Source organism: Cetorhinus maximus, chromosome 1, assembly GCF_964194155.1.
Source record: "Cetorhinus maximus chromosome 1, sCetMax3.hap1.1, whole genome shotgun sequence".
Lineage (NCBI taxonomy): Eukaryota > Metazoa > Chordata > Chondrichthyes > Lamniformes > Cetorhinidae > Cetorhinus > Cetorhinus maximus.
This window is the reverse complement of record NC_135879.1, coordinates 245,013,995-245,041,374: the sequence shown is the minus strand read 5'-3', so window position 1 is coordinate 245,041,374 and position 27,380 is coordinate 245,013,995. Positions and strand designations below refer to the sequence as shown.

The 27,380-nt window shown below is 50.9% G+C and overlaps 1 protein-coding gene across 2 annotated transcripts in view; it reads right to left on the bottom strand.

The window, feature by feature from the left end:
- Window positions 1–27,380, bottom strand: part of LOC144688516 (heat shock 70 kDa protein 12B-like) — a 73,687-nt gene that overhangs the window by 44,300 nt on the left and 2,007 nt on the right. Inside the window, exon 2 of one of the 2 annotated variants that reach the window (XM_078555187.1) lies at window positions 7,010–7,084. In XM_078555187.1, coding sequence (XP_078411313.1) covers window positions 7,010–7,084 — 75 coding nt within the window. The remainder of the gene's footprint in view (window positions 1–7,009; window positions 7,085–27,380) is intronic. The other variant, XM_078555196.1, reaches the window with a different exon arrangement.

Here is a 27,380-nt window from a genome sequence, read left to right as displayed (position 1 = left end):
TTTGCCCACAATCCCATGCGCTCTAATTTTGTTTACTAACCTTTTGTGTGGGACCTTAACGAAAACCTTCTGAAAATCCAACTATACCACAGTAACTGGTTCCCCTGTTTCCATTCTGCTGGTTACTTACTCAAAAAAAATCTAACAGGGTTTGTCAAACATTATTTCCCTTTCATAAATCCATGTTGACTCTTCCCAATCCTACCATTATTTTCTAAGTGTTCTGCTATCACATCCTTTATTATAGATTCTAGCATTTTCCCTATGAATGATGCCAGGCTAACAGGTCTGTAGTTCCCTGTTTTCTCTCTCCCTCCTTTCTTAAATACAGGAGTTACATTTCCTACTGTCCAATCTGCAGGAACCATTCCAGAGTCTATAAAAATTTGGAAGGTGACCACCAATGCATTCGCTCTGTCTGCAGTCGCCTCTTTCAACACCCTGGGGCGTCGATCATCAGGTCCAGGGGATTTATCAACTTTCAGTCCCATTCATTTCCCAGAGCCACTTTCTTATTAATATTAATTGCTTTCAGGTCCTTAATCTCACTAGTCCCTTTTTTGTCTCGTATTAGTGGAGGGTTCCTTGTGTCTCCCCCGTGAAGACAGACACCAAGTGTTTGTTTAGCTTCTCTGCCATTTCCTATTCTCCATTATAAATGCTCTTGTCTCTGCCTGTAATGGGCCCAATGGTGCTAATCTTTTTCTTTCTACATACCTATAGATGCATTCACAGTCTATTTTTATGTTTCTCACTAGTTCACTGTGAACAAATGTGTGTGTGTGTGTGTGTGTGTGTGTGTAGGTGTGAGAGTGTATGTGTGCATGAGTATTTGTGCAGGGGAGGGTTAGTATTGTAAGGGTGGCCGAGTTGTACCATTAATGGTAGAGTTGATCTGCAGTTACTTCTTGGGTGGAAACATTAAGTTTATTTACAATATACTCAGCAGCAACTACACGTGTGCTTTCAACTCCAACTCTATCTCTACACTGACCGATGAGGTAGCCCGCGCTACTCTCCTATTGGTTACTACAGATCATGTGATCTTGCCTAACAAGTATTATTCTTAAAGGTACATTACACATGAAATAAAACCATACAGATAGCCACTATTCTATCATCCTCACTGTTCCCAGGACACGTAGCCCTGATCACTGTGCTTGGACTCCAGGCTGAGGCACTGGGATGGCTTCAGACTCCTGCCTGTCTCTGAGCTCTGGAGTTGGCGGCTGGATGGTGAGTGAAGGAAGGATTTTGAATGCCTGTGGTGACCCTGGCAGAACTTCAAGCATGTGCAATATTGATTTAAGCTGTTGAGATTTGAGCCTGAGGAGTTCTGTCACCAACTACAATCACTGTAACCAGCCAACCCTCAATCGAATTAAATTATACTCATCCCCTGTCCCTGAATCCTTCTCTCGCTCTCTGCCTCCTTTGCTGTACCACTCTCACCCATCCCTCTCTATCCGACATTTTGTCTGTCTCTGCTAATCTATCTCTGCCTGTTTCTCTCTCCCTCTCTCTCTCTCCCTTTGTCACCCTCTCTCTGTGTCACTCTGTGTCTTCCCTGGACCCCTTCTCTCCTTGTCCACGTCCCTCTTTCTCCCCCGCCTCTCTCTCTCTCACTATCTCTGTCTCTCCCTATCCTCCACTTGCAGTCTCTCTCAGTGTTTTGGGGACAGTAATTGTATTTCTCTGTAAGAACATATGAAATGTGAGCAGGAGTAGGCCATTCGGCTCCTCGGGCCCTGCTGCACCATTCAGTAAGATCATGGCTGATCTGATTCTGGTCTCAACTCCACTTTCCTGTCTGTTCCCCCATAACCCTCGACTCCCTCGTTGATCAACAATCTAACTCAGCCTTGAATATATTCAATGACCAAGCCTCCACTGCCCTCTGGGGAAGCGGATTCCAAGACTAACGACCCTTTGAGAGAAGAAATTCCTCCTCCTCTCCATCTTAAATAGGAGACACCTTATTTTTAAACTGTGCCTCCTAATTCTACACCCCCATAGCTCCAGCAGAATGTGTTGCTACTGCTCGTTCTCTTCATCTGACCAGCTCGGTCTCAGAGACTGACCAGGGCCGACAGTAGGGGCTGCTACATTTGGCCTCAGCACCACTGGGATAAGGAGAAGGAAATAAGACTGGGGATCCCTTTCTAGGACACCCCATGCCCCAGGGACTCTTTCCCCAGGACTCCCTCCACTCCGGGTGCCTCCCTCACAAGGCTCCTCCCACCGTGGGGTTTTCCACCCTAACCCCTGGGGCTTCTGCCCCCACTGAGGACTGACCCACTTCAGGGCTCCCACCACCCAGAACTCCCCAACACCTCCCCAGGACTATATCCCCCTGGGGCTCCCCTTGCCCTTAGTCATCTCAGCTCCAGGACATCACTGCAGGAGTTCCTCAGGGTAGTGTCCTCGGCCCAACCATCTTCAGCTGCTTCATCAATGACCTTCCTTCCATCATAAGGTCAGAAGTGGGGATGTTCGCTGATGATTGCACAATGTTCAGCACCATTCGTGACTCCTCAGATACTGAAGCAGTCCATGTCCAAATGCAGCAAGACCTGGACAATATCCAGGCTTGGGCTGATAAGTGGTAAGTAACATTCGTGCCACACAAGTGCCAGGCAATGACCATCTCCAACAAGAGCAAATCTAACCATCGCCCCTTGATGTTCAATGGCATTACCATCACTGAATCACCCACTATCAACATCCTGGGGGTCACCATTGACCAGAAACTGAACTGGACTAGCCAAATAAATACTGTGGCTACAAGAGCAGGTCAGAGGCTAGGAATCGTGTGACAAGTAACTCACCTCCTGACTCCCCAAAGTCTGCCCACCATCTACAAGGCACAAGTCAGGAGTGTGATGGAATACTCCCCACTTGCCTGGATGAGTGCAGCTCCCACAACACTCAAGAAGCTTGACACCATCCAGGACAAAGCAGCCCGCTTGATTGGCACCACATCCACAAACATTCACTCCCTCCACCACCGACGCACACTGCAGGAATTCACCAAGGGGAAGGTGAGTCGAAGTGACTGAGAGATATGGAGGAAGATGAGTCGGTGGGAGTAAGGGATATGGAGGAAGATGATTCAGTGGGAGTGAGAGGTATGGGGGAAAGTAGGTCATGGGAGTGAGAGATATGGGGTAACCTGGGCTAGTGGGAGTGAGGGATACAGGGAAGGTGGGAGTGAAGGATATGGGGAAAGCTGGGTCATTGAGAGTGTGGGATATGGGGGAAGGTGGGTCATTGGGAGTGTGGGACGTGTGGGAAGGTGGGTCACTGAGAGTGAAGGATCTGGGGGAAAGTGAGCCAGTTCAAGTGAGGAATAGGGTGAAGGTGGGTCAGTGGGAGTGAGGGATATGGGGAAGGAATTTAATTTGGAGAGAGAGATATTGGTGATGGCGCATCAGTGGGATTGAGGGATATGGGGTAAGGTAGGTCAGTGGGAGTCAGGGATATGGGGGAAGGTATGTCAGTGCAAGTGGGGGATATGGGGGAAGATGGTTCAATAGGAGTGAGGGATATGGGGGAAGGTGAGTCAGTGGGAGTGAGGGATATGGGGGAAGGTAGGTCAGTGGGAGTGACGGATATGGGAGAAGGTGGGTCAGTGGGTGTGAGGGATATGGGGGAAGGTGGGTCAGTGTAAATCAGTGATATGGGGGAAGGTGAGTCGGTGAAAGTTTGGGATATGGGGAAGGCAAGTCGCCGGGAGTAAGGAATATGGAGGAAGATGAGTTGGTGGGAGAGGGGAGTGTTGGGGAAGGTAGGTCGGTGGGAGTGAGGGACATGGTGGGAGGTGGGTCTGTGAGAGTGAGGGATATGGGGGAAGGTTGGTCAGTGAGAGTGAGGGATATGGGGAAGTTAGGTTGGTGGAATTGGGGGACATGGGGGAAGGTGAATCGGTAGGAGTGAGAGATATGGTGGAAGGTGGGTCTGTTGGACTGAGGGATATGCGAGATTGCAGGTCAGTGGGACTGACGGATATGGGGGAAGGAGGGTCAGTGAGAGTGAGGGATATTGAGGAAGATGAGTTGGTGGAAGCAAGGGATATGGGCAAAGATGGGTGGGTGGAAGTGAGGGATCTGAGGGAAGGTGAGTCAGTGGAAGTGAGAGATGTGGGGGAAGGTGGGTTAGTGGGAGTGAGGATTATAGGGGAAGGTGGGTGAGTGGGAGTTTGGGATATGGGGGAAGGTGGGTGAGTGGGAGTGAGGGGTATGGAGGAAGATGAGTCAGTGGGAGTGAGAGATATTGGAGAAGGTGGGTCAGTGGGAATGAGGGATATGGGGAAAGTGGGTAGTGGGACTGAGGGATATGCAGGAAGGTGGGTCAGTGGGAATGAGGGATACGGGGGAAAGTGGGTTAGTGGGACTGAGGGATATGTAGGAAGGTGGGATCAGTGGGAATGAGGGATATGGGAGAAAGTGGGTTAGTGGGACTGAGGGATATGCAGGAAGGTGGGTCAGTGGGAGTGAGTGATATGGGGGAAGGTGAATCGGATGGAGTGAGGGATATGGGGAAGGCGTGTCAATGCGAGTGAGTAATATGTGGGAAGGTGGGTCAGTATAAGTAAGGGATATTGGGGAAGCTGTGTACGTGGGAGTGAGGGATATGGGGTAAGCTGGTTCAGTGGGAGTAAGGGAAATGGGGGAAGGTGGGTCAGTGGGAATGTCAGTGAGTCAGTGCAGGCTCAGCGGGCCGAAGGGCCTCTTCTGTACTGTGTGATTCTGTGATTCTGTGAATGAGGGAAATGGGAGAATGTAGGTCGGTGGGAGTGAGGGATTTGAGGAAGGTGAGTCAGTGAGGGTGAGGGATATGGGGGATCTTGGATCAGCGTGAGTGAGGGATATGGGCGAGATGTGTGTCAGTGGCATTGAAGGATATGGGGGAAGGTGGGTCAGTGGGAGTGAGGGATATGGGGGAAGGTGGGGCAGTGGGAGTGAGGGATATGGGGAAGGTGGGGCAGTGTGAGTGCGGGATATGGGGAAGGTGGGTCAGTGGGAGTGAGGGATATGGGGAAAGGAGGCTTGATAAGGCTCTGGTCAGACCACATTTAGAATATTGTGAGCAATTTTGGGCCCCGTATCTCAGGAAGGATGTGCTGGCCCTGGAGAGGGTCCAGAGGAGGTTCACGAGAATGATCCCAGGAATGAAAGGCTTAACATATGAGGAACGTTTGAGGACTCTGGGTCTACACTCGATGGAGTTTAGAAGGATGAGGGGGGATCTGATTGAAACTTACAGAATACTGAAAGGTCTGGATAGAGTGGACGTGGGGAAGATGTTTCCCTTAGTAGGAGAGACTAGGACCTGAGGGCACAGCCTCAGAGTAAAGGGAAGACCTTTTAGAACAGGGATGAGGAGAAACTTCTTTAGCCAGAGAGTGGTGAATCTATGGAATTCATTGCCACAGAAGGCTGTGGAGGCCAGGTCATTGAGTGTATTTAAGACGGAGATAGATAGGTTCTTGATTGGTAAAGGGATCAAAGGTTACGGGGAGAAGGCGGGAGAATGGGGTTGAGAAACTTATCAGCCATGACTGAATGGTGGAGCAGACTTGGTGGGCCGAATGGACTAATTTCTGCTCCTATGTCTTATGGTCTTAGGTCTTATGGAGTGAGGGATATGGGGGAAGGTGGGTCAGTGGGAGTGAGGGATATGGGGAAGGTGGGTCAGTGGGAGTGAGGGATATGGGGAAGGTGGGGCAGTAGGAGTAAGGGATATGGGGAAGGTGGGTCAGTAGGAGTAAGGGATATGGAGAAAGTGGGGCAGTGGGAGCGAGGGATATGGGGAAGGTGGGTCAGTGGGAGTGAGGGATATGGGATAGGTGGGTCAGTGGGAGTGAGGGATATGGTGGAAGTGTGTGTCAGTGGGAGTGAGGGATATGGGGGAAAAAGTCAGTGGGAGTGAGGGATATGGGGAAGTGTGTGTCAGTGGAAGATAGGTGGAGGGACAGGTAGTATTGAGGAGGCGGGGAGGCTGCAGAAGGATTTGGACAGGTTAGGAGAATGGGCAAAGAAGTGGCAGATGGAATACAACGTGGGCAAGTGTGAGGTCATGCACTTTGGTAGGAAGAATAGAGGCATAGACTATTTTCTAAATGGGGAGAGAATTCAGAAATCTGGAGTGCAAAGCGACTTGGGGGTCCTAGTCCAGGATTCTCTTAAGGTTAACTTGCAGGTTGAGTCGGTAGTTAGGAAGGCAAATGCAATGTTGGCATTTATTTCGAAAGGACTAGAATATAAAAGCAGGGATGTGCTGCTGAGGCTTTATAAGGCTCTGGTCAGACCACATTTAGAATATTGTGAGCAATTTTGACTCCTTATCTCAGGAAGGATGTGCTGGCCCTGGAGAGGGTCCAGAGGAGGTTCACGAGAATGATCCCAGGAATGAAAGGCTTAACATATGAGGAACGTTTGAGGACTCTGGGTCTATACTCGATGGAGTTTAGAAGGATATGGGGGGATCTGATTGAAACTTACAGAATACTGAAAGGCCTGGATAGAGTGGACATGCGGAAGATGTTTCCCTTAGTAGGAGAGACTAGGACCTGAGGGCACAGCCTCAGAGTAAAGGGAAGACTTTTTAGAACAGAGATGAGGAGAAATTTCTTTAGCCAGAGAGTGGTGAATCTATGGAATTCATTGCCACAGAAGGCTGTGGAGGCCAGGTCATTGAGTGTATTTAAGACCGAGTTAGATAGGTTCTTGATTGGTAAGGGGATCAAAGGTTACGGGGAGAAGGCGGGAGAATGGGGTTGAGAAACTTATCAGCCATGATTGAATGGCGGAGCAGACTTGATGGGCCGAATGGCCTAATTTCTGCTCCTATGTCTTATGGTCTTATGGTCTTATGGAGTGAGCGATATGGGGGAAGGTGGGTCAGTGGAAGTGACTGGTGGCAATGACAGGTCAGGTGTGTCAGTGACAGGTCGGTAAAGCATGCGTCAATTTTCGGGTGACTCTGTTAGAGAGAGAGAGTTTCCTACCTGCCAGTAAATGAGCCATGTTGTGGTCCATGCCTGTGCTAATGTTGTATCTGCTGTTGTCAGTTGCAGCTCCTTCTGAAAAACAGTAAAGTTTGTATTAACAGTCCATGTCCAAATGCAGCAAGACCTGCACAATATCTAGGCTTGGACTGACATGAGACAAGTAACATTCGTGTTTCAGGCAATGACTATCTCCAACAAGAGAGAATCTAACCATCACCCCTTCACATGCAATGGCATTACCCCCACTATCAACATCCTGAGGGTTACCATTGACCAGAAACTGAACTGGACTAGCCATATAAATACTGTGGCTACAGGAGCAGGTCAGAGGCTAGGAATCGTGTGATGAGTAACTCACCTCCTGACTCCCCAAAGCCTGTCCACCATCTACAAGGCACAAGTCAGGAGTGTGATGGAATACTCCCCACTTGCCTGGATGAGTGCAGCTCCCACAACACTCAAGAAATTTGACACCATCCAGGACAAAGCAGCCCGCTTGATTGGCACCTCATCCACCACTTTCAACATTCACTCCCTCCACCACCTACGCACAGTAGCAGCAGTGTGTACCATCTACAAGGTGCACAGCAGGAATTCACCAAGGCTCCTTCAACAGCACCTTCCAAACCCATGACCACTACCATCTAGAAGGACAAGGGCAGCAGATAGATGGGAACACCACCACCTTGAAGTCCCCCTCCAAGTCACTCACCATCCTGACTTGGAAATATATCGCCTTTCCTTTACTGTCACTGGGTCAAAATCCTGGAACTCCCTCCCTAACAGCACTGTGGGTGTACCTACACCACATGGACTGCAGCGGTTCAAGAAGGCAGCTCACCACCACCTTCTCAAGGGCAATTAGGGGTGGGCAATAAATGCTGGCCCAGCCAGTGAAGCCCACATCCTGTGAATGATGAAAAAAAAGCTCCTTCCATCATCCTTCTCAAAAAGGCAGTGAGGCTTTCGAAATGCTGTTTGTTCTGATCAATGGGGAACACTCTCGTCACTGGACATGGCTTCATGTCCCAATCCAGGGACCTGTGTGCAAAACCTAGACTGAGACTCCCAGTGCGGCTGTCAGGGAGTGTTCCATTGCTGGATGAGACATTTCAGATGAGACATTAAATGAGGCATGTTAGTGGGGTGGTGAAAAAGGCATTTGGGACACTTGCCTTCATCAATCGAGGCATAGATTACAAAAGTAGGGAGGTCATGTTGGAGTTGTATAGAACCTTGGTGAGGCCACAGCTGGAGTACTGTGTGCAGTTCTGGACTCCACATTATAGGAAGGATGTGATTACACTGGAGGGGGTGCAGAGGAGATTCACCAGGATGTTGCCTGGGATGAAACATTTAAGTTATGAAGAGAGTTTGGATAGATTTGGGTTGTGTTTGTTGGAGCAGAGAAGACTGAGGGGTGACCTGATCGAGGTGTACAAGATTATGAGGGGCATGGACAGGGTGGATAGGGAGCAGCTGTTCCCCTTAGTTGAAGGGTCAGTCACGAGGGGACATAAGTTCAAGGTGAGGGGCAGGATGTTTAGTGGGGATGTGAGGAAAAACTTTTTTACCCCGAGGGTGGTGACAGTCTGGAATGCGCTGCCTGGGAGGGTGGTGGAGGCGGGTTGCCTCACATCCTTTAAAAAGTACCTGGATGAGCACTTGGCATGTCATAACATTCAAGGCTATGGGCCAAGTGCTGGTAAGTGGGATTAGGTAGGTAGGTCAGGTGTTTCTCACGTGTCGGTGCAGACTCGATGGGCCGAAGGGCCTCTTCTGCACCATGTGATTCTGTGCTTCTGAGGCTCTGTCTACTCTCTCAGTTGGATGTAAAAGATTGTACACCACCAATCAACGGAAAACAGGGGAACTCTCCCAGGTGTGCGGGCCAATATTTACCCCTCATCAGTAAAACAGAGGGTCACATTGCTGTTTCTGGGATCTTGCTGTGAGCACATTGGCTGATCTGTTTCCTATGTGACAACAGCGCCTATTGCAACAACAGCTTTACTTGATCCCATTAATGTTATAAACTGTCCCAGGGTGCTTTGCAAGAGTGATTGTCAAGCAAAATCTGACACCAAGACTCATTGGGAGATATTAGGTTAGGTGACCAAAAGCTTGGTCCAAGAGGTAGGTTTTAAGGAGTGTCTTAAAGGAAGAAAGCAAGGTAAAGAGGCAGAGAGGTTTAGGGAGGGAATTCCGGAGCTTGGAGCCCAGGCAGTTGAAGGCATGGCTGCCGGCAGTGGGGTAATTTAAACCGTGAATCCACAAGAGACCAGAAACAGAGGAGCATAGGTATCTCAGAGGGACGTGGGGCTAGAGGAGCTTACAGAGGTAGGGAGGGGCCAGGCATGGAGGGAGTTGAAAATAAGGATGAAAATTTTAAAGTCAAGATATTGCCCGACCTGGAGTCAGCGTAGCAAGCAGAGGGGTGATGGGTGGATGGGACTTAAGGTCAGTTAAGACACGGGCAGCAGAGTTTTGTATAACCTCAAGGTTATGGCTGGTAGGATGTGGGAGACCAACCAGGAATGGGTTGGAATCATCTTGAGGGGAGTGCGAGAGGAGGACCCTGGGACAGGCAGTCAGCAGCACCTAGAGGAGAGTGCGAGAGGAGGACCCTGGGACAGGCAGTCAGCAGCACCTAGAGGAGAGTGCGAGAGGAGGACCCTGGGACCAGGCAGTCAGCATGTGCGTAGCATGTTGAATGTGGACTATAAGATTCTGTCCAAGGTCATCGCCAACCGGGTCAAATCCGCTCTGGAATTGGTGATTCACCCTGACCAGACCTGCTCTGTGCCAGGCAGGAAGATCTCTGACAGCCTGGCGCTGCTCAGGGATACGATTGCCTATGTACAGGACAGGGGTGTGGATACCTGCCTCATCAGCTTGGATCAGGAGAAGGCCTTTGACAGAATATCGCACACCTACATGGGGGATGTGCTCTCCAAAATGGGCTTTGGGGAGGGAATTCGAAATTGGATCCAACTGCTCTACACTAACATCAGTAGCGCAGTCTCAATCAATGGGTGGGAAACAGATAGCTTTCCGATTAAATCTGGAGTCAGGCAGGGCTGCCCTCTCTCGCCTGTCCTTTTCGTGTGCTGCATAGAACCCTTTGCCGAGTCCATCAGGAAGGATCCGGGCATAAGAGGAGTGACGATCCCAGGCAGTGGAGGCACTCAGGTAAAAGCCTCCCTGTACATGGACGACGTCGCCGTCTTCTGCTCGGATCCGCTGTCGGTGCGCAGACTGATGCACGTCTGCGACCAGTTCGAACTGGCCTCGGGAGCCAAGGTAAATCGTGGGAAGAGCGAGGCCATGTTCTTTGGGAACTGGGCTGACCGATCCTTTGTCCCCTTCACTGTCAGGGCTGACGGCCTGAAGGTGCTGGGGATATGGTTCGGAGGGACCGGGGCATGCGTTAGAAACTGGAAGGAGCGAGTGGCTATGGTGAAAAGGAAACTGGGCATGTGGGAGCGACGCTCCCTCTCCATTGCGGGTAAGAACCTGGTCATCAGGTGTGAGGTACTCTCGCTGTTGCTGTACGTGGCGCAGGTCTGGCCCATTCCACACTCCTGCGCGATGGCGATCACTCGAGCCATCTTCCGCTTTATCTGGAGGTCGAAAATGGATCGTGTCTGCAGGGACGCGATGTACAAGCCTCTAGATAAAGGGGGAAAAAACGTGCCCAACATCGCCCTCATACTGATGGCCACCTTTGTGTGTGGCTGCATCAAGCGGTGCGTAGACCCTCAGTACGCAAACACCAAGTGTCACTACGTGCTGAGGTTCTACCTGTCCCCGGTGTTGCGAAGGATGGGTCTGGCCATGCTGCCGCGGGACGCTCCAAGTAGTTGGACCGTGCCGTACCACCTGTCCCTGGTGGAAAAATTTATGCAGAAAAACACCTTTGACCACAAGTCCATCAGGCAGTGGTCAGCACGTAACGTCCTAGAGGCCCTGAGGGAAAAGGAGAGGGTGGACCCTGTGGGATGGTTCCCCGAGCAGACTGTCAAAGTCATTTGGCAGAATGCCTCATCGCCAGAACTTTCCAACAAGCACCAAGACGTAGCTTGGCTGGTGGTGAGAAAGGCCCTCCCCGTCAGATCCTTCCTACACGCCAGGAGTCTCACCCCCTCTGCACGTTGCCCTCGAGGTGGCTGTGGTGGGGAAGAGACCGTTGTTCACCTCCTTGTGGATTGTGCCTTTGCAAAGAAAGTCTGGAGAGAGATGCAGTGGTTGCTGTCGAGGTTCATCCCGAGCAGTTCTGTGACACAGGACTCTGTGCTCTACGGGCTGTTCCCAGGGACACACACCGAGACAAACATCGACTGCAGCTGGAGGATCATCAACTCGGTGAAAGACGCGCTTTGGTCTGCCCGAAACTTGTTGGTCTTCCAGCACAAAGAGTTGTCCCCGACCGATTGTTGCGGACTGGCACAATCCAAAGTCCAGGACTACGTGCTGAGGGACGCACTAAAGCTTGGGGCAGCTGCCGCAAAGGCGCAATGGGGAAGGGTCGCTGTCTAAGACCTTTCTACCACAGCGCACCGAGAGACTGGGAACTGTTTAGAGCCCCTCGGGCTGTACAGATCAAAATGAAAGGCTGTAAATGATTGTAATATTGTTTGTACTGATGCACCTGGTGATACATTTTGTAAAAGTTTAACCTGGATTGTACCCTTGTAATGTTGTTTTTGAAATGGTTTGGAATGTGATTGAAGATATTTTATGAATAAAGTATATTTTTACAAAAAAAAAGTCAGCAGCACCTAGAGGAGAGTGTGAGAGGAGGACTCTGGGACAGGCAGTCAGCAGCACCTAGAGGAGAGTGCGAGAGGAGGACCCTGGGACAGGCAGTCAGCACGTCTGCGACCAGTTCGAACTGGCCTCGGGAGCCAAGGTAAATCGTGGGAAGAGCGAGGCCATGTTCTTTGGGAACTGGGCTGACCGATCCTTTGTCCCCTTCACTGTCAGGGCTGACGGCCTGAAGGTGCTGGGGATATGGTTCGGAGGGACCGGGGCATGCGTTAGAAACTGGAAGGAGCGAGTGGCTATGGTGAAAAGGAAACTGGGCATGTGGGAGCGACGCTCCCTCTCCATTGCGGGTAAGAACCTGGTCATCAGGTGTGAGGTACTCTCGCTGTTGCTGTACGTGGCGCAGGTCTGGCCCATTCCACACTCCTGCGCGATGGCGATCACTCGAGCCATCTTCCGCTTTATCTGGAGGTCGAAAATGGATCGTGTCTGCAGGGACGCGATGTACAAGCCTCTAGATAAAGGGGGAAAAAACGTGCCCAACATCGCCCTCATACTGATGGCCACCTTTGTGTGTGGCTGCATCAAGCGGTGCGTAGACCCTCAGTACGCAAACACCAAGTGTCACTACGTGCTGAGGTTCTACCTGTCCCCGGTGTTGCGAAGGATGGGTCTGGCCACGCTGCCGCGGAACGCTCCAAGTAGTTGGACCGTGCCGTACCACCTGTCCCTGGTGGAAAAATTTATGCAGAAAAACACCTTTGACCACAAGTCCATCAGGCAGTGGTCAGCACGTAACGTCCTAGAGGCCCTAAGGGATAAGGAGAGGGTGGACCCTGTGGGATGGTTCCCCGAGCAGACTGTCAAAGTCATTTGGCAGAATGCCTCATCGCCAGAACTTTCCAACAAGCACCAAGACATAGCTTGGCTGGTGGTGAGAAAGGCCCTCCCCGTCAGATCCTTCCTACACGCCAGGAGTCTCACCCCCTCTGCACGATGCCCTCGAGGTGGCTGTGGTGGGGAAGAGACCGTTGTTCACCTCCTTGTGGATTGTGCCTTTGCAAAGAAAGTCTGGAGAGAGATGCAGTGGTTGCTGTCGAGGTTCATCCCGAGCAGTTCTGTGACACAGGACTCTGTGCTCTACGGGCTGTTCCCAGGGACACACACCGAGACAAACATCGACTGCAGCTGGAGGATCATCAACTCGGTGAAAGACGCGCTTTGGTCTGCCCGAAACTTGTTGGTCTTCCAGCACAAGGAGTTGTCCCCGACCGATTGTTGCGGACTGGCACAATCCAAAGTCCAGGACTACGTGCTGAGGGACGCACTAAAGCTTGGGGCAGCTGCCGCAAAGGCGCAATGGGGAAGGGTCGCTGTCTAAGACCTTTCTACCACAGCGCACCGAGAGACTGGGAACTGTTTAGAGCCCCTCGGGCTGTACAGATCAAAATGAAAGGCTGTAAATGATTGTAATATTGTTTGTACTGATGCACCTGGTGATACATTTTGTAAAAGTTTAACCTGGATTGTACCCTTGTAATGTTGTTTTTGAAATGGTTTTGAATGTGATTGAAGATTTTTATGAATAAAGTATATTTTTACAAAAAAAAAAAAAAAAAAAAATTCAGCAGCACCTAGGCTTCTCGGCCTCTTGGCTAAGATCAAGTGTTGCAGGGGCGACACCATGGTCCTGCCATGGCAAGGTCGGGATGGAAGGGCGATAACCAATCGCAATCCGAATTCATACCGTGGGTTACCTATCACCGTCCGAGTCACGGTGAACCACAGCGACGAAGGAGGATCACCTATGGATCGGGGCTTCTTCACCAGGAGGATCCTGTTGAAGGCGTGCGGCTTCCAAGCTACGGAGATCTTCACCCTGCACGACTCCCGCAAAGGTGGTTATTTCGACGTGACGTTCAAGCAAGTGGCAGACTGCGTCCGGCTCCTGAGGGTGTTCGAGGAGAAGAGAGACCTGCCGGAGATGAAGATCCTGACGGCGGAGCCGCACTTTTCTCTGCCGTTGCAACGGGAACGTGAGGTGATGGTGCATGTGTACAACCCCTTCGTCCCTGTCGCCGACGTGGTCACCTTCCTCACCAGGTACTTCGATAAGGTGGGGAGCGGCACCGAGATTCGAGACGACTTGGGGATCTGGACAGGCAAACGCCTGTTTAAGGTCACGCTAAAGACCGATGGTAAGGGAGCCATTTTCCACCCTCCTTCCAGTTTCGCAATCGGGGGAAACCGTGGCTACCTGGTCTACGCTGGGCAACCCAAGCATTGTCGCTCATGCGGCAAGGCTGGTCATGTGGCGGCCAACTGCAGCGCCTCCCTCTGCAAGATCTGCAAACAGGAAGGGCACCAGACAAAAGACTGCAAACAGGCCAAGTGCTGCAACCTGTGTGGCGAGGCAAGTCACCTCTACAGGACCTGCCCCAAACGCTGCCGTACTTACGCACAGGCAGCCAAAGCCGACCACGGGGAAGCAGAAGAAATGTTCCGTGTCACTCCAACCACCAAGGCCCCCAGGGAGCTCAACGGGACAAAGGAGGACACAGAGAGAGACAAGGTGGAGAAAGAGATTGAGGCAACAGAGAGCCAATCAACAGCACCACCCCCTGAACCTTCCAGTCCTCAGGACAGCGAATCAATGGAGGAGGAGGCAGCAGTGGAAAAGCAGCAGGGGGAGTGGCGGACGGTGAAGAACAAGAAAAGTAAGAGGGAGCGAAGAAGAAGCAAAGGCGTTTCCCAGAGAAGCGGCAAGAGGCGTCTCCCATCCGACACGGATGACAAGGGCAGCAGCTCTTCGGATGAGGAAGTGCCAGAGCGGCACCGACAGAAGAGGCGGCAAAGCTCCAGGGCGTTGGAGGACGAGACACCCGAGCTCCAGAAAATTGGAGACAACAAGGAGACCAACGCACCCCAACTTTGCCTGCAACCTCAGGAGGCCAGTGCACCACAGCCCCTGGAATCTGGGAGCAGTGAGGCAATCATCGCACCCCAGCTCCAGGAAGCCGGGAACAGCAACCCCCCAGAGGGGGTGAGTTTTGGAGAAGCTTCTCCAGCAAAGGTCATCTCAAAATCCGCTCACTACGTGAACCTCCAGATGCCACTGGAGCAGAACACGGCCAAGGAGATCTACCTCAGCCCATCCAAAGTGAAGGAATTTGAGCTCACTACGGGTATGAAGGAGCAGACTAAAGGTCTGGGACTCTCAGAGACAGTGGGTTTGGTAGGAGAATAAATGCTTTAATATGGGTTTAAAGATTGTATCCATAAATGTGCGTAGCATTAAATCTACTACGCGATGTGTTGCGACCTTGGACTACCTAGCCAAGGTCAAAGCTGACCTGTTGTTTCTGCAGGAGTGTGCGATACCGCACCTCAGCTCCTACAGGCAATGGTCACGATGGTGGTCCCACGGGCCATCGATCTGGTCGGGCGGAAACGACTCTCGTTCCTCCGGCCTGGGTATTCTGCTGCGGGGAGGCAACTTCACCGTCTCCGAGGTCAAGGAGGTGGTGGGCGGGCGACTCCTGGTAGCAGACGTAATGTACAAGAACGCTCCACTCCGGTTAATTAACGTGTACGGCCCGGCACAAGGGGCTGAGCGGCTGGAGGTTTTTCAGCAGCTCCCACTGCTGCTGGCGACCTCCAGGCCGGTCATTCTGGGCGGGGACTTCAACTGCATCATCGATGCGGCTGGACGATCCGGCAGGGCCGGAAGCAGATTGGACGCTACGTCCAGATCCCTGATGGAAACAGTTAAGGATGCCAAGCTGCACGACGTCTTCAGCAACCCTGCAGACGGAGCGCAGCGTAGATACACCTGGTCGCGGCCAGACGGGTCCATTCGTTCCAGGATAGACTTCCTGTTTGTGTCCCGTGCATTCACAGTCAGATCCACCGACGTCAAGCCGGTGTTCTTCTCTGACCACTGCCTCCTACTGGCGGACTGCCACTTGGAGGAAGACCTGAGGGTGGGCAGGGGGGCATGGAAGCTAAATGTGCAACTGCTGACCCCAGAGAACATTGAGGAGCTCAAGAGGGATTACAAAGGTTGGAGAACCGTGAAACCCCTCTTTGAGTCCCTGACACACTGGTGGGAAGTGATCAAGGGAAGCATCAAGAGGTTTTTCATCCTCAAAGGCACCCAGAAAGCTAGAAAGGAACAGAGGGAAATGTCCCGACTCCAGGAAAAGATGCAGAATCTGCTCCGGCTGCAGTCGATGGGGGTCGATGTCAAGGAGGAGCTCCAAGAGGTGAAGGGCCAGCAAGCCTCGCACTTTGCCTCGGAGGCCTCCAAGATCATCTTCCGTTCCAGAGTCCGCTCCGTGGAGCAGGATGAGACGTGCTCACGTTTCTTCTTCCAAAAGGTACACAGAGAGCGCTCTGTGATCAGCAGCCTGAAGGAAGAAGACGGCTCAGTAAAGTCATCACGGTCCGACATTCTGAGGATCAGCAAATCCTTTTATGCCGGACTGTATGACGTGAAGCCCACGGACAGCACGGCCTCCCAGTCCTTCCTGTCCTCTATCACGGAGGTCCTAGACCACAGTACGCGGGAGAGCCTAGACAAACCGCTAACTCCTGACGAACTGACTAAGGCCCTCGAGTCCTTCGAGAAGAGTAAAACCCCCGGAAGCGACGGCCTGCCGGCGGAGTTGTATTCGGCTCTGTGGGACTTGATCGGCCCAGACCTGCTAGAAGTGTACGAGAGTATGCTCCTGGCCGGCAGCATGTCAGAATCCATGAGGAAAGGCATCATCACCCTCATCTACAAGCACAAGGGGGAAAGGGAGGAAATTAGAAATTGGCGACCCATTTCACTGTTGAATATGGACTATAAGATTCTGTCCAAGGTCATCGCCAACCGGGTCAAATCCGCTCTGGAATTGGTGATTCACCCTGACCAGACCTGCTCTGTGCCAGGCAGGAAGATCTCTGACAGCCTGGCGCTGCTCAGGGATACGATTGCCTATGTACAGGACAGGGGTGTGGATACCTGCCTCATCAGCTTGGATCAGGAGAAGGCCTTTGACAGAATATCGCACACCTACATGGGGGATGTGCTCTCCAAAATGGGCTTTGGGGAGGGAATTCGAAATTGGATCCAACTGCTCTACACTAACATCAGTAGCGCAGTCTCAATCAATGGGTGGGAAACAGATAGCTTTCCGATTAAATCTGGAGTCAGGCAGGGCTGCCCTCTCTCGCCTGTCCTTTTTGTGTGCTGCATAGAACCCTTTGCCGAGTCCATCAGGAAGGATCCGGGCATAAGAGGAGTGACGATCCCAGGCAGTGGAGGCACTCAGGTAAAAGCCTCCCTGTACATGGACGACGTCGTCGTCTTCTGCTCGGATCCGCTGTCGGTGCGCAGACTGATGCACGTCTGCGACCAGTTCGAACTGGCCTCGGGAGCCAAGGTAAATCGTGGGAAGAGCGAGGCCATGTTCTTTGGGAAGTGGGCTGACCGATCCTTTGTCCCCTTCACTGTCAGGGCTGACGGCCTGAAGGTGCTGGGGATATGGTTCGGAGGGACCGGGGCATGCGTTAGAAACTGGAAGGAGCGAGTGGCTATGGTGAAAAGGAAACTGGGCATGTGGGAGCGACGCTCCCTCTCCATTGCGGGTAAGAACCTGGTCATCAGGTGTGAGGTACTCTCGCTGTTGCTGTACGTGGCGCAGGTCTGGCCCATTCCACACTCCTGCGCGATGGCGATCACTCGAGCCATCTTCCGCTTTATCTGGAGGTCGAAAATGGATCGTGTCTGCAGGGACGCGATGTACAAGCCTCTAGATAAAGGGGGAAAAAACGTGCCCAACATCGCCCTCATACTGATGGCCACCTTTGTGTGCGGCTGCATCAAGCGGTGCGTAGACCCTCAGTACGCAAACACCAAGTGTCACTACGTGCTGAGGTTCTACCTGTCCCCGGTGTTGCGAAGGATGGGTCTGGCCACGCTGCCGCGGAACGCTCCAAGTAGTTGGACCGCGCCGTACCACCTGTCCCTGGTGGAAAAATTTATGCAGAAAAACACCTTTGACCACAAGTCCATCAGGCAGTGGTCAGCACGTAACGTCCTAGAGGCCCTGAGGGATAAGGAGAGGGTGGACCCTGTGGGATGGTTCCCCGAGCAGACTGTCAAAGTCATTTGGCAGAATGCCTCATCGCCAGAACTTTCCAACAAGCACCAAGACGTAGCTTGGCTGGTGGTGAGAAAGGCCCTCCCCGTCAGATCCTTCCTACACGCCAGGAGTCTCACCCCCTCTGCACGATGCCCTCGAGGTGGCTGTGGTGGGGAAGAGACCGTTGTTCACCTCCTTGTGGATTGTGCCTTTGCAAAGAAAGTCTGGAGAGAGATGCAGTGGTTGCTGTCGAGGTTCATCCCGAGCAGTTCTGTGACACAGGACTCTGTGCTCTACGGGCTGTTCCCAGGGACACACACCGAGACAAACATCAACTGCAGCTGGAGGATCATCAACTCGGTGAAAGACGCGCTTTGGTCTGCCCGAAACTTGTTGGTCTTCCAGCACAAAGAGTTGTCCCCGACCGATTGTTGCGGACTGGCACAATCCAAAGTCCAGGACTACGTGCTGAGGGACGCACTAAAGCTTGGGGCAGCTGCCGCAAAGGCGCAATGGGGAAGGGTCGCTGTCTAAGACCTTTCTACCACAGCGCACCGAGAGACTGGGAACTGTTTAGAGCCCCTCGGGCTGTACAGATCAAAATGAAAGGCTGTAAATGACTGTAATATTGTTTGTACTGATGCACCTGGTGATACATTTTGTAAAAGTTTAACCTGGATTGTACCCTTGTAATGTTGTTTTTGAAATGGTTTTGAATGTGATTGAAGATTTTTATGAATAAAGTATATTTTTACAAAAAAAAAAAAAAAAAATTCAGCAGCACCTAGAGGAGAATGCAAGAGGAGGACCCTGGGACAGGCAGTCAGCAGCACCTAGAGGAGAATGCAAGAGGAGGACCCTGGGACAGGCATTCAGCAGCACCTAGAGGAGAGTGTGAGAGGAGGACCCTGGGACAGGCAGTCAGCAGCACCTAGAGGAGAATGCGAGAGGTGGACCCTGGGACAGGCAGTCAGCAGCACCTAGAGGAGAATGCAAGAGGAGGACCCTGGGACAGGCATTCAGCAGCACCTAGAGGAGAATGCGAGAGGTGGACCCTGGGACAGGCAGTCAGCAGCACCTAGAGGAGAATGCAAGAGGAGGACCCTGGGACAGGCATTCAGCAGCACCTAGAGGATCTAATCCATCTAGAGCACCTGGCATCTAGTCTACACTCAAGTAGGAGTAAGGGTAAAATAAAAGCTAGGGTACACATTATATTTAGTTAAGGTGTGTCTGGAGAGCTCAGTCCTGTGATTTGCATATCCTGCGCTATGTGGGAAATCCTAGACACTCCTGGCGATCTGGATGACCATGTGTACAGGAGGTGCCTGCGACTGGAGCAACTTGAACTCTGGGTTTTGGAGCTTGAGCAGCAGCTGGGGGCACTATAGTACATTCACGAGGCTGAGAGGATCGTGGATAGCACGTTTCAGGACATGGTCACCCTGCAGCTTAAGGAAGTCCAAGCAGAGAGGGAATGAGTGACCGCCAGACAGAAGGAGGAGACCAGGCAGGTAGTGAGGGAATACCCCCGAGTGCATCTCGCTCGCAAACCGTTTTTCAGTCTTGGAAAGCGGTGAGAGTGACAGGCCAACCAGAGCCAAGGCCATGGCACTGTGGGTAATCCAGCCGCTCGGGGTGGGTGAGGAAGAAGTGTGGAAGGGTAATAAGGGGATTTGTTAGTGAGGGAAGTAGACGGGCACTTCTGTGGCCGTAGATGTGACTCCAGGGTGGTATGTTGCCTCCTGGGTGCTAAGTCAAGGTTGTGATGGAATGGCTGCAGGGCATTCTGAAGGGGGAGGGTGAACAGCCAGAGGTCATGGTTAATGTTGGGACCAATGACATAGGAAGAAAGAGAAATGAGGCCCTTCAAACAGACTTTAGAGAGTTGGTAGGAAATTGAAAAGCAGAACTTCAAAGGTAGTAATCTCCAGATTGAGGTATAGAAGATGCTAAAGGGGATGGACAAAGTAGACGTGGAGCGGATGTTTCCCCTTGTGGGGCATTCTAGAACGAGAGGCCATAGTTTTAGGCTAAGGGGTGGTAGATTTAAATCAGAGATGAGGAGGAATTACTTATCTCAAAGGGTCGTGAATCTGTGGAATTCACTACCTCAGAGCGCAGCGAATGCCGGGCGCTGAATAAATTTAAGGAGATAGACAGATTTTTAATTAGTAACAGGTTGAAAGGTTATGGGGAGAGGGCGGGAAATTGGAGTTGAGGCCGAAATGAGATCAGCCATGATCGTATTGAATGGCGGGGCAGGTTCAAGGGGCTGAATAGCCGACTCCTGCTCCTAGTTCTTATGTTCTTATGTACTCCTGGTGCCATGCAGTAGTGAGTATAGGAACAGAAGAATAGAGCAGTTGAGTGCGTGGCTGGCGAGATGGTGTAGGAGGGAGGGCTTTAGATTCCTGAGGAATTGGGACCGTTTCTGGGGGAGGTGGGACCTGTACAAGTTGGGCAGGTTACATCTGAGCAGGAATGGGACCAACATCCTCGCGGGGAGGTTTGCTGATGCTGTTGGGGTGGATTTAAACTAAATTGGCAGGGGGATGGGATCCTGAAAAGTAGTTCAGGGGGAGAGAAGCTGAGATGGAATTAGAAGTTAAAACGCTAGTCAGTGAGTCTGGAAGGCAGAGGAAACATAGGTTAAATAAGAAAGAAGTGAGTTTAGCAAGGCTAAATGGAATATATTTTAATGCAAGGAGCCAGGGGAATAAGACAGATGAGCTGAGGTCACAGATAGGCACATGGGAGCATATCACAGCTATGACTTGGCTAAAAGGGCAGGGTTGGTAGCTCAACATTCCTGGTTATAGGGTATTCAGACAAGATAGAGAGGGAGATAGAAGAAGAGAGGAGGGGTCGCAATATTCCTCAAGGAGTCAATTCTAGCAGTGAGGAGGGATGATATCTTGGAAGGATCATCAAATGAGGCCATATGGGTAGAAGTAAAAAACACAAATGGGGCAAACACGCTGTTGGGTGTGTACTATAAACCCCAAACAGTCAGGGAGAGATAGAGGATCAAATATGTCATCAAATTTCAGAGAACTCTAAGAATAATAAAGTAGTAGTAGGGGATTTGAACTTCCCAAATATTAACTGGGATGGTTTTAGTGTGCAAGAAGGGAGAAAAATTCTTAAGTTGCATCCAGGAGAACTTTTATAGCCAGTACGTAGAAAGCCCAACAAGGGAGGGGTCAGTTCTGGACCTAGTGCTTGAAAATGAGCCCGAGCAGGTGGAAAGTGTATCAATAGGGGAGCATTTTGGGGACAGTGACCACAACTCAGTTAGATTTAGGATAGTTATGGAAAAGTATAAGGCTGGGCTGGGAATAAAAGTTTTAAAAGAACCCTTAAGTGCATCGACGGGCAGAGGGATCTGGGTGTACAGGTCCACAGGTCACTGAAAGTGGCAACGCAGGTGGATAAGGTAGTCAGGAAGGCATATGGCATGCTTGCCTTCATTGGCAGGGGTATTGAGTATAAAAGCTGGGAAGTCATGCTGCAGCTGTATAGAACCTTGGTTAGGCCACACTTGGAATTTTGCATGCAATTCTGGTCGCCACATTACCAGAAGGATATGGAGGCGTTGGAGAGGGTGCAGAGGAGGTTTACCAGGATGCTGCCTGGTCTGGAGGTTATTAGCTATGAGGAGAGGTTGGAGAAACTCGGATTGTTCTCACTAGAGCGACGGAGATTGAGGGGCGACTTGATAGAAGTTTACAAAATTATGAGTGGCATGGACAGAGCAGATAGTCAGAAGCTTTTTCCCAGGGTGGAAGAATCAATTACTAGGGGACATAGATTTAAGGTGAGAGGAGAAAACTATAGAGGAGATGTGCGGGGCAAGTTTTTTACACAGAGGGTAGTGAGTGTCTGGAATTCGCTGCCAGAGGAGGTGGTGGAAGTAGGTACGATAGTGGTGTTTAAGAGGCAGCTTGACAAATACATGAATAGGATGGGAATAGAGGGATACGGACCCCGGAAGTGCAAAATGTTTTAGTTGACGGGCAATATGATCGGCGCAGGCTTGGAGGGCTGAAGGGCCTGTTCCTGTGCTGTACTTTTCTTTGTTCTTTGTTCTAAACTGGGGAAAGGCTAATTTTACTAAGATGAGATACGATTTGGCCCAAGTGGACTGGGAGCAGCTACTTGCAGATAAAACTGTGTCAGAGCAGTTGGAGACATTCAAGGAGGAAATAGTGAGAGTACAGGGCAAATATGTTCCCGTAAAGACAAAGTGGGGGACCAAATCCTGAGAAGCCTGGATGTCAAGGGACACAAAGGTTAGGATTAAGATAGAATGATAGGAAGGATGTGATTGCGCTGGAGAGGCTACAGAGGAGATTTACCTGGGCTGGAGGGTCTGAGCTATGAGGAAAGATACCAAGGGCTAAATACGGCAGAATCCCTAGAGGAGTATATAAAGTGCAGAGGGGAACTTAAAAAGGAAATTAGGGAAGCTAAGAGAGTGCATGAGAAAGCATTGGTGTGTAGAATAAAGGAAACCCCAAAGGGGTTTTTTAAATATATAAAGAGCAAGAGAATAACTAGGGAAAGAATAGGGTCAATTAGGGACGATAGAGGTGACCTGTGTGTGGACCCAGAAGACGTGGGTACAGTCCTCAATGATTACTTTGCATCAGTCTTCACCATGGAAAAGGACGACGAGAGTATAGACATCAGGGTGGAGGACTGTGAAATATCAGAGGAAATTAACATAGAGAGAGAGGAGGTACTAGTGGATTTAACGGCCTTAAAAGTGGATAAATCCACAGGCCCGGATGAGATGTATCCCAGACTGTTGAGGGAGGCAAGGGAAGAGATGTCAGGGGCCCTGGCAGTGATTTTCAAATCCTCTCTGGCCACAGGTGAGGTGCCAGAGGACTGGAGGACAGCTAACATTGCCCCATTATTAAAAAAGGGAGGAAGGGATAGACCAGGAAATTACAGGCCAGTCAGTCTAATCTCGGTGGTGGGGAAGTTACTAGAAAGAATTCTGAGGGACAGAATATATCTGCACTTGGAGAGACATGGATTAATAAGGGATAGTCAGCATGGATTTGTTAAGGGAAGGTTGTGTTTGACAAATTTGATCAAATTTTTTGAGGAGGTAACCAGGAGTGTTGATGAGGGTAAAGCATTTGATGTGGTCTACATGGGCTTTAGCAAGGCTTTTGGTAAGGTCCTTCATGCAGACTGGTCAAGGAAGTAAGAGCCCATGGGATGCAAGGCAAAGTGGCACATTGGATCCAAAATTGGCTGAGAGGCAGGAAGCAGAGGGTGATGGTAGAGGGATGTTTCTGTGACTGGAAGTCTGTTTCCGGTGGGGTTCCACAGGGCTCGGTGCTGGGACCCTTGCTGTTTGTGGTGTACATAAATGATTTGGACTTCAATGTAGGGGGTATGATCAAGAAGTTCACGGATGACACGAAAATTGGTAGGGTGGTAAATAATGAGGAGGATAACTGTAAACTGCAGGAGGATATCAATGGACTGGGTCAGGTGGGCAGAGCAGTGGCAAATGGAATTCAACCCGGAAAAGTGTGAGGTCATGCACTTGGGGAGGGCTAACAAGGCAAGGGATTACACTATGAACGGTCGGACCCTGGAAAGTACTGAAGATCAGAGACCTTGGTGTGCATATCCACAGATCCCTGAAGGTAGCAGGACAGGTAGATAAGGTAGTTAAGAAGGCATATGGGGTACTTGCCTTTATTAGTCGAGGCATAGAATATAAGACCAGGGAGATTATGCTGGGACAATATAAAACGCTGGTTAGGCCACAGCTGGAGTACTGCGTGCAGTTCTGGTCACCACATTATAGGAAGGATGTGATTGCACTGGAGAGGGTGCAGAGGAGATTTACCAGGATGCTGCCTGGACTGGAGGGTCTGAGCTATGAGGAAAGATTAGATAGGCTGGGGTTGTTTTCCTGGGAGCAGCGAAGGTTGAGAGGGGACCTGATAGAGGTGTATAAGATTATGAGGGGCATAGATAGGGTGGATAGGAAGGCACTTTTTCCATTAGTAGAGGGGTCAATAACCAGCATGGGGCAGTAAGGTAAGAGGTAGAAGGTTAAGAGGGGGTTGAGGAGAAATGTTTTCACCCAGAGGGTGTGGGCATCTGGAACTCACTGCCTGAAAGGGTGGTTGAGTCAGAAACTCTCGTAACATTTAAGAAGTATTTAGATATTCACTTGCATTGCATAGCCTCCAGGGCTATGGGCCAAGCGCTGGAAAATGGGATTAGTGTAGTCAGATCTTTAATTGGTGCAGGCACGATGGACCGAATGGCCTCACTCTATGCTGTAAACGCCTATGAGTTTATGAGCTAATGAAGGCATGAACGAGGGTTGCAGCAGCAGATGAGCTGAGACGGGGCGAAGTTAGGCAGTGTTACGGAAGTGGAAATGGGTTGTCTCACTGGTGGCACCGATCATTAGTCAGAAATTCATCTCAGGAACAAATACAACACCAAGGTTGCGAGGAAACTGGTTCAGCCTCAGACAGTTGTCAGGGAGGAGTCGGGAGTCTGGGAACCGAAGACAATAGCTTCAGACTTCCCGATATTTAATTGGATTAAATTCCTGCCCACCCAGTACTGGAGGTCAGTTCAGTTGTCTGACAATTCAGCACCAGTGAAGCAGCCAGGAGAACTGGTGGAGAGGTAGAGCTGGTTGTCCATGATCTGAAGACCTAACCCAGTTTCTACATGTTCTTTTTATTAATTCACAGGATGTGGGCTTCGCTGGCTGGGCCAGCATTTATTGCCCATTCCTAATTGCCCTTGAGAAGGTGGTGGTGAGCTGCCTTCTTGAACCGCTGCAGTCCATGTGGTGTAGGTACACCCACAGCGCTGTTAGGGAGGGAGTTCCAGGATTTTGACACAGCGACAGTGAAGGAACGGTGATATATTTCCAAGTTAGGATGGTGAGTGACTTGGAGGGGAACTTCCAGGTGGTGGTGTTCCCATCTATCTGCTGCCCTTGTCCTTCTAGATGGTAGTGGTCGTGGGTTTGGAAGGTGCTGCTTAAGGAGCCTTGGTGAATTCCTGCAGTGCATCTTGTAGATGGTACACACTGCTGCCACTGTGTGTCAGTAGGGGAGGGAGTGAATGTTTGTGGTTGTGATGCCAATCGAGCGGGCTGCTTTGTCCTGGACAGTGTCAACCTTCTTGAGTGTTGTGGGAGCTGCATCCATCCAGGCAAGTGGGGAGTATTCCATCGCACTCCTGACTTGTGCCTTGTAGATGATGGACAGGCTTTGGGGAGTCAGGAGGTGAGTTATTCATCGCAGGATTCCTAGCCTCTGACCTGCTCTTGTAGCCACAGTGTTTATATGGCTAATCTGATGTTAATCCAGCTCCCTCACAATGTCACTCAGTAACCCCTCTCCCCCAAGTGCCCTGTTACTGACTGTATCTCTACTGATGTTAATCCAGCTCCCTCACACTGTCACTCAGTAACCCCTCTCCCCCAGCGCCCTGTGTTACTGACTGTATCTCTACTGATGTTAATCTAGCTCCCTCACACTGTCACTCAGTAACCCCTCTCCCCCAGCACCCTGTGTTACTGACTGTATCTCTACTGATGTTAATCTAGCTCCCTCACACTGTCACTCAGTAACCTCTCTCCCCCAGCGCCCTGTGTTACTGACTGTATCTCTACTGATGTTAATCCAGCTCCCTCACACTGTCACTCAGTAACCTCTCTCCCCCAGCTCCCTGTGTTACTGACTGTATCTCTACTGATGTTAATCCAGCTCCCTCACACTGTCACTCAGTAACCTCTCTCCCCCAGCACCCTGTGTTACTGACTGTATCTCTACTGATGTTAATCCAGCTCCCTCACACTGTCACTCAGTAACCCCTCTCCCCCCAGCGCCCTGTGTTACTGACTGTATCTCTACTGATGTTAATCCAGCTCCCTCACACTGTCACTCAGTAACCCCTCTCCCCCCAGCACCCTGTGTTACTGACTGTATCTCTACTGATGTTAATCCAGCTCCCTCACACTGTCACTCAGTAACCCCTCTCCCCCCAACGCCCTGTGTTACTGACTGTAACTCTACTGATGTTAATCCAGCTCCCTCACACTGTCACTCAGTAACCCCTCTCCCCCCAGCGCCCTGTGTTACTGACTGTATCTCTATAATCAACATGTCGTTTGACTGGGAGCCCATTTGGTCAGTGAGTACAGGAGTGATAGGGGGAACAGGACTTGCTGTGAGTGAAGGCATTGGGCAGAGTTTTGGATGACCTCAAGTTTATGAAATGTATAATGTGGGTGACCAGGCTGACTGTACTGGAACGGTTGAGTCCATTAGTGACAAAGGCATGGATGAGGGTTTCAGCAGGGAGATGAACTGAGACGGTGGGGGGTGAACTGGGCAATGTTACTAAGGTGGGAAATAGGCCGTCTTTGTATGGGTGTAAAGTGAAAGCTCAGCGCAGCGTCAGACAAGACACCAAGCTTGTGAGAAACCCTGGCCCAGCCTCAGGCAGTTGCTGGAAAGCGGATGGGGTCCATGATGAGCAAATGGAGTTTGGAGCAGGGACTGGAAACAATGGCTTCGGGTTTTCCTGGTATTTAATTGGAGGAAATTTCTGCCCATCCATTCCCGGTGGCCGGATAAGCAAGTCTGCTAATTTAACAAAGAGTGCGGGAGGCGGGAGAGGGGGTGGTGAGGTAGTGCTGGGCGTTGTCAGTGGAAACTAACACTGGGCTTTCTGATGATGTCACCGAGGGGGCGGAGGGGGGGTGGCAGCAGGATTAATACAATCTGGAATGTAAATCTAGTCTCAGTCATGGTGACCATGGAACTATCATCGATTATTGTTAAAAACCCATCCGGTTCACTACTGCCCTTTAGGGAAGGAAATCTGCCCTCCTTACCCGGTCTGGCCTACACATGACTCCAGACCCACTGTCCACTGGCAACACCCAGCAAAGTGGTCAACTCTTCACTGCCCCCCCCGAGGTAGCCAGACAAGCCACTCAGTTCGAGGACAATTAGGCAATTAAACCCTCAGCATTGCCCAAAATAATTCGTAGTCAATCACATACTTTAACAAGCTCCCCCGCCTTTGTATCGTCAGAAAACATGACAGACAATTTGTACACAGCAAGATCCCACTAAAAGCAATAATCTGTATTAGTGAATGTGGATTGAGGGTTAAATATTGGACCTGGAGGTTGAGGATAACTCCCCTGCTCGCCAAGGCAGACTGTGGGGTCTTTTACATACACACGAGAAAGGAGGCAGGGCCTTGGTTTCATGTCCCATCTGAAAGAGGGCATTTTCAACAGTCTTGCCTTCTTTCAGTACTGACCCTCCGACAGTGCGGCACTCCCTCAGTACTGACCCTCCGACAGTGCAGCACTCCCTCAGTACTGATCCTCCGACAGTGCAACACTCCCTCAGTACTGACTCTCTGACAGTGCAGCACTCCCTCAGTAC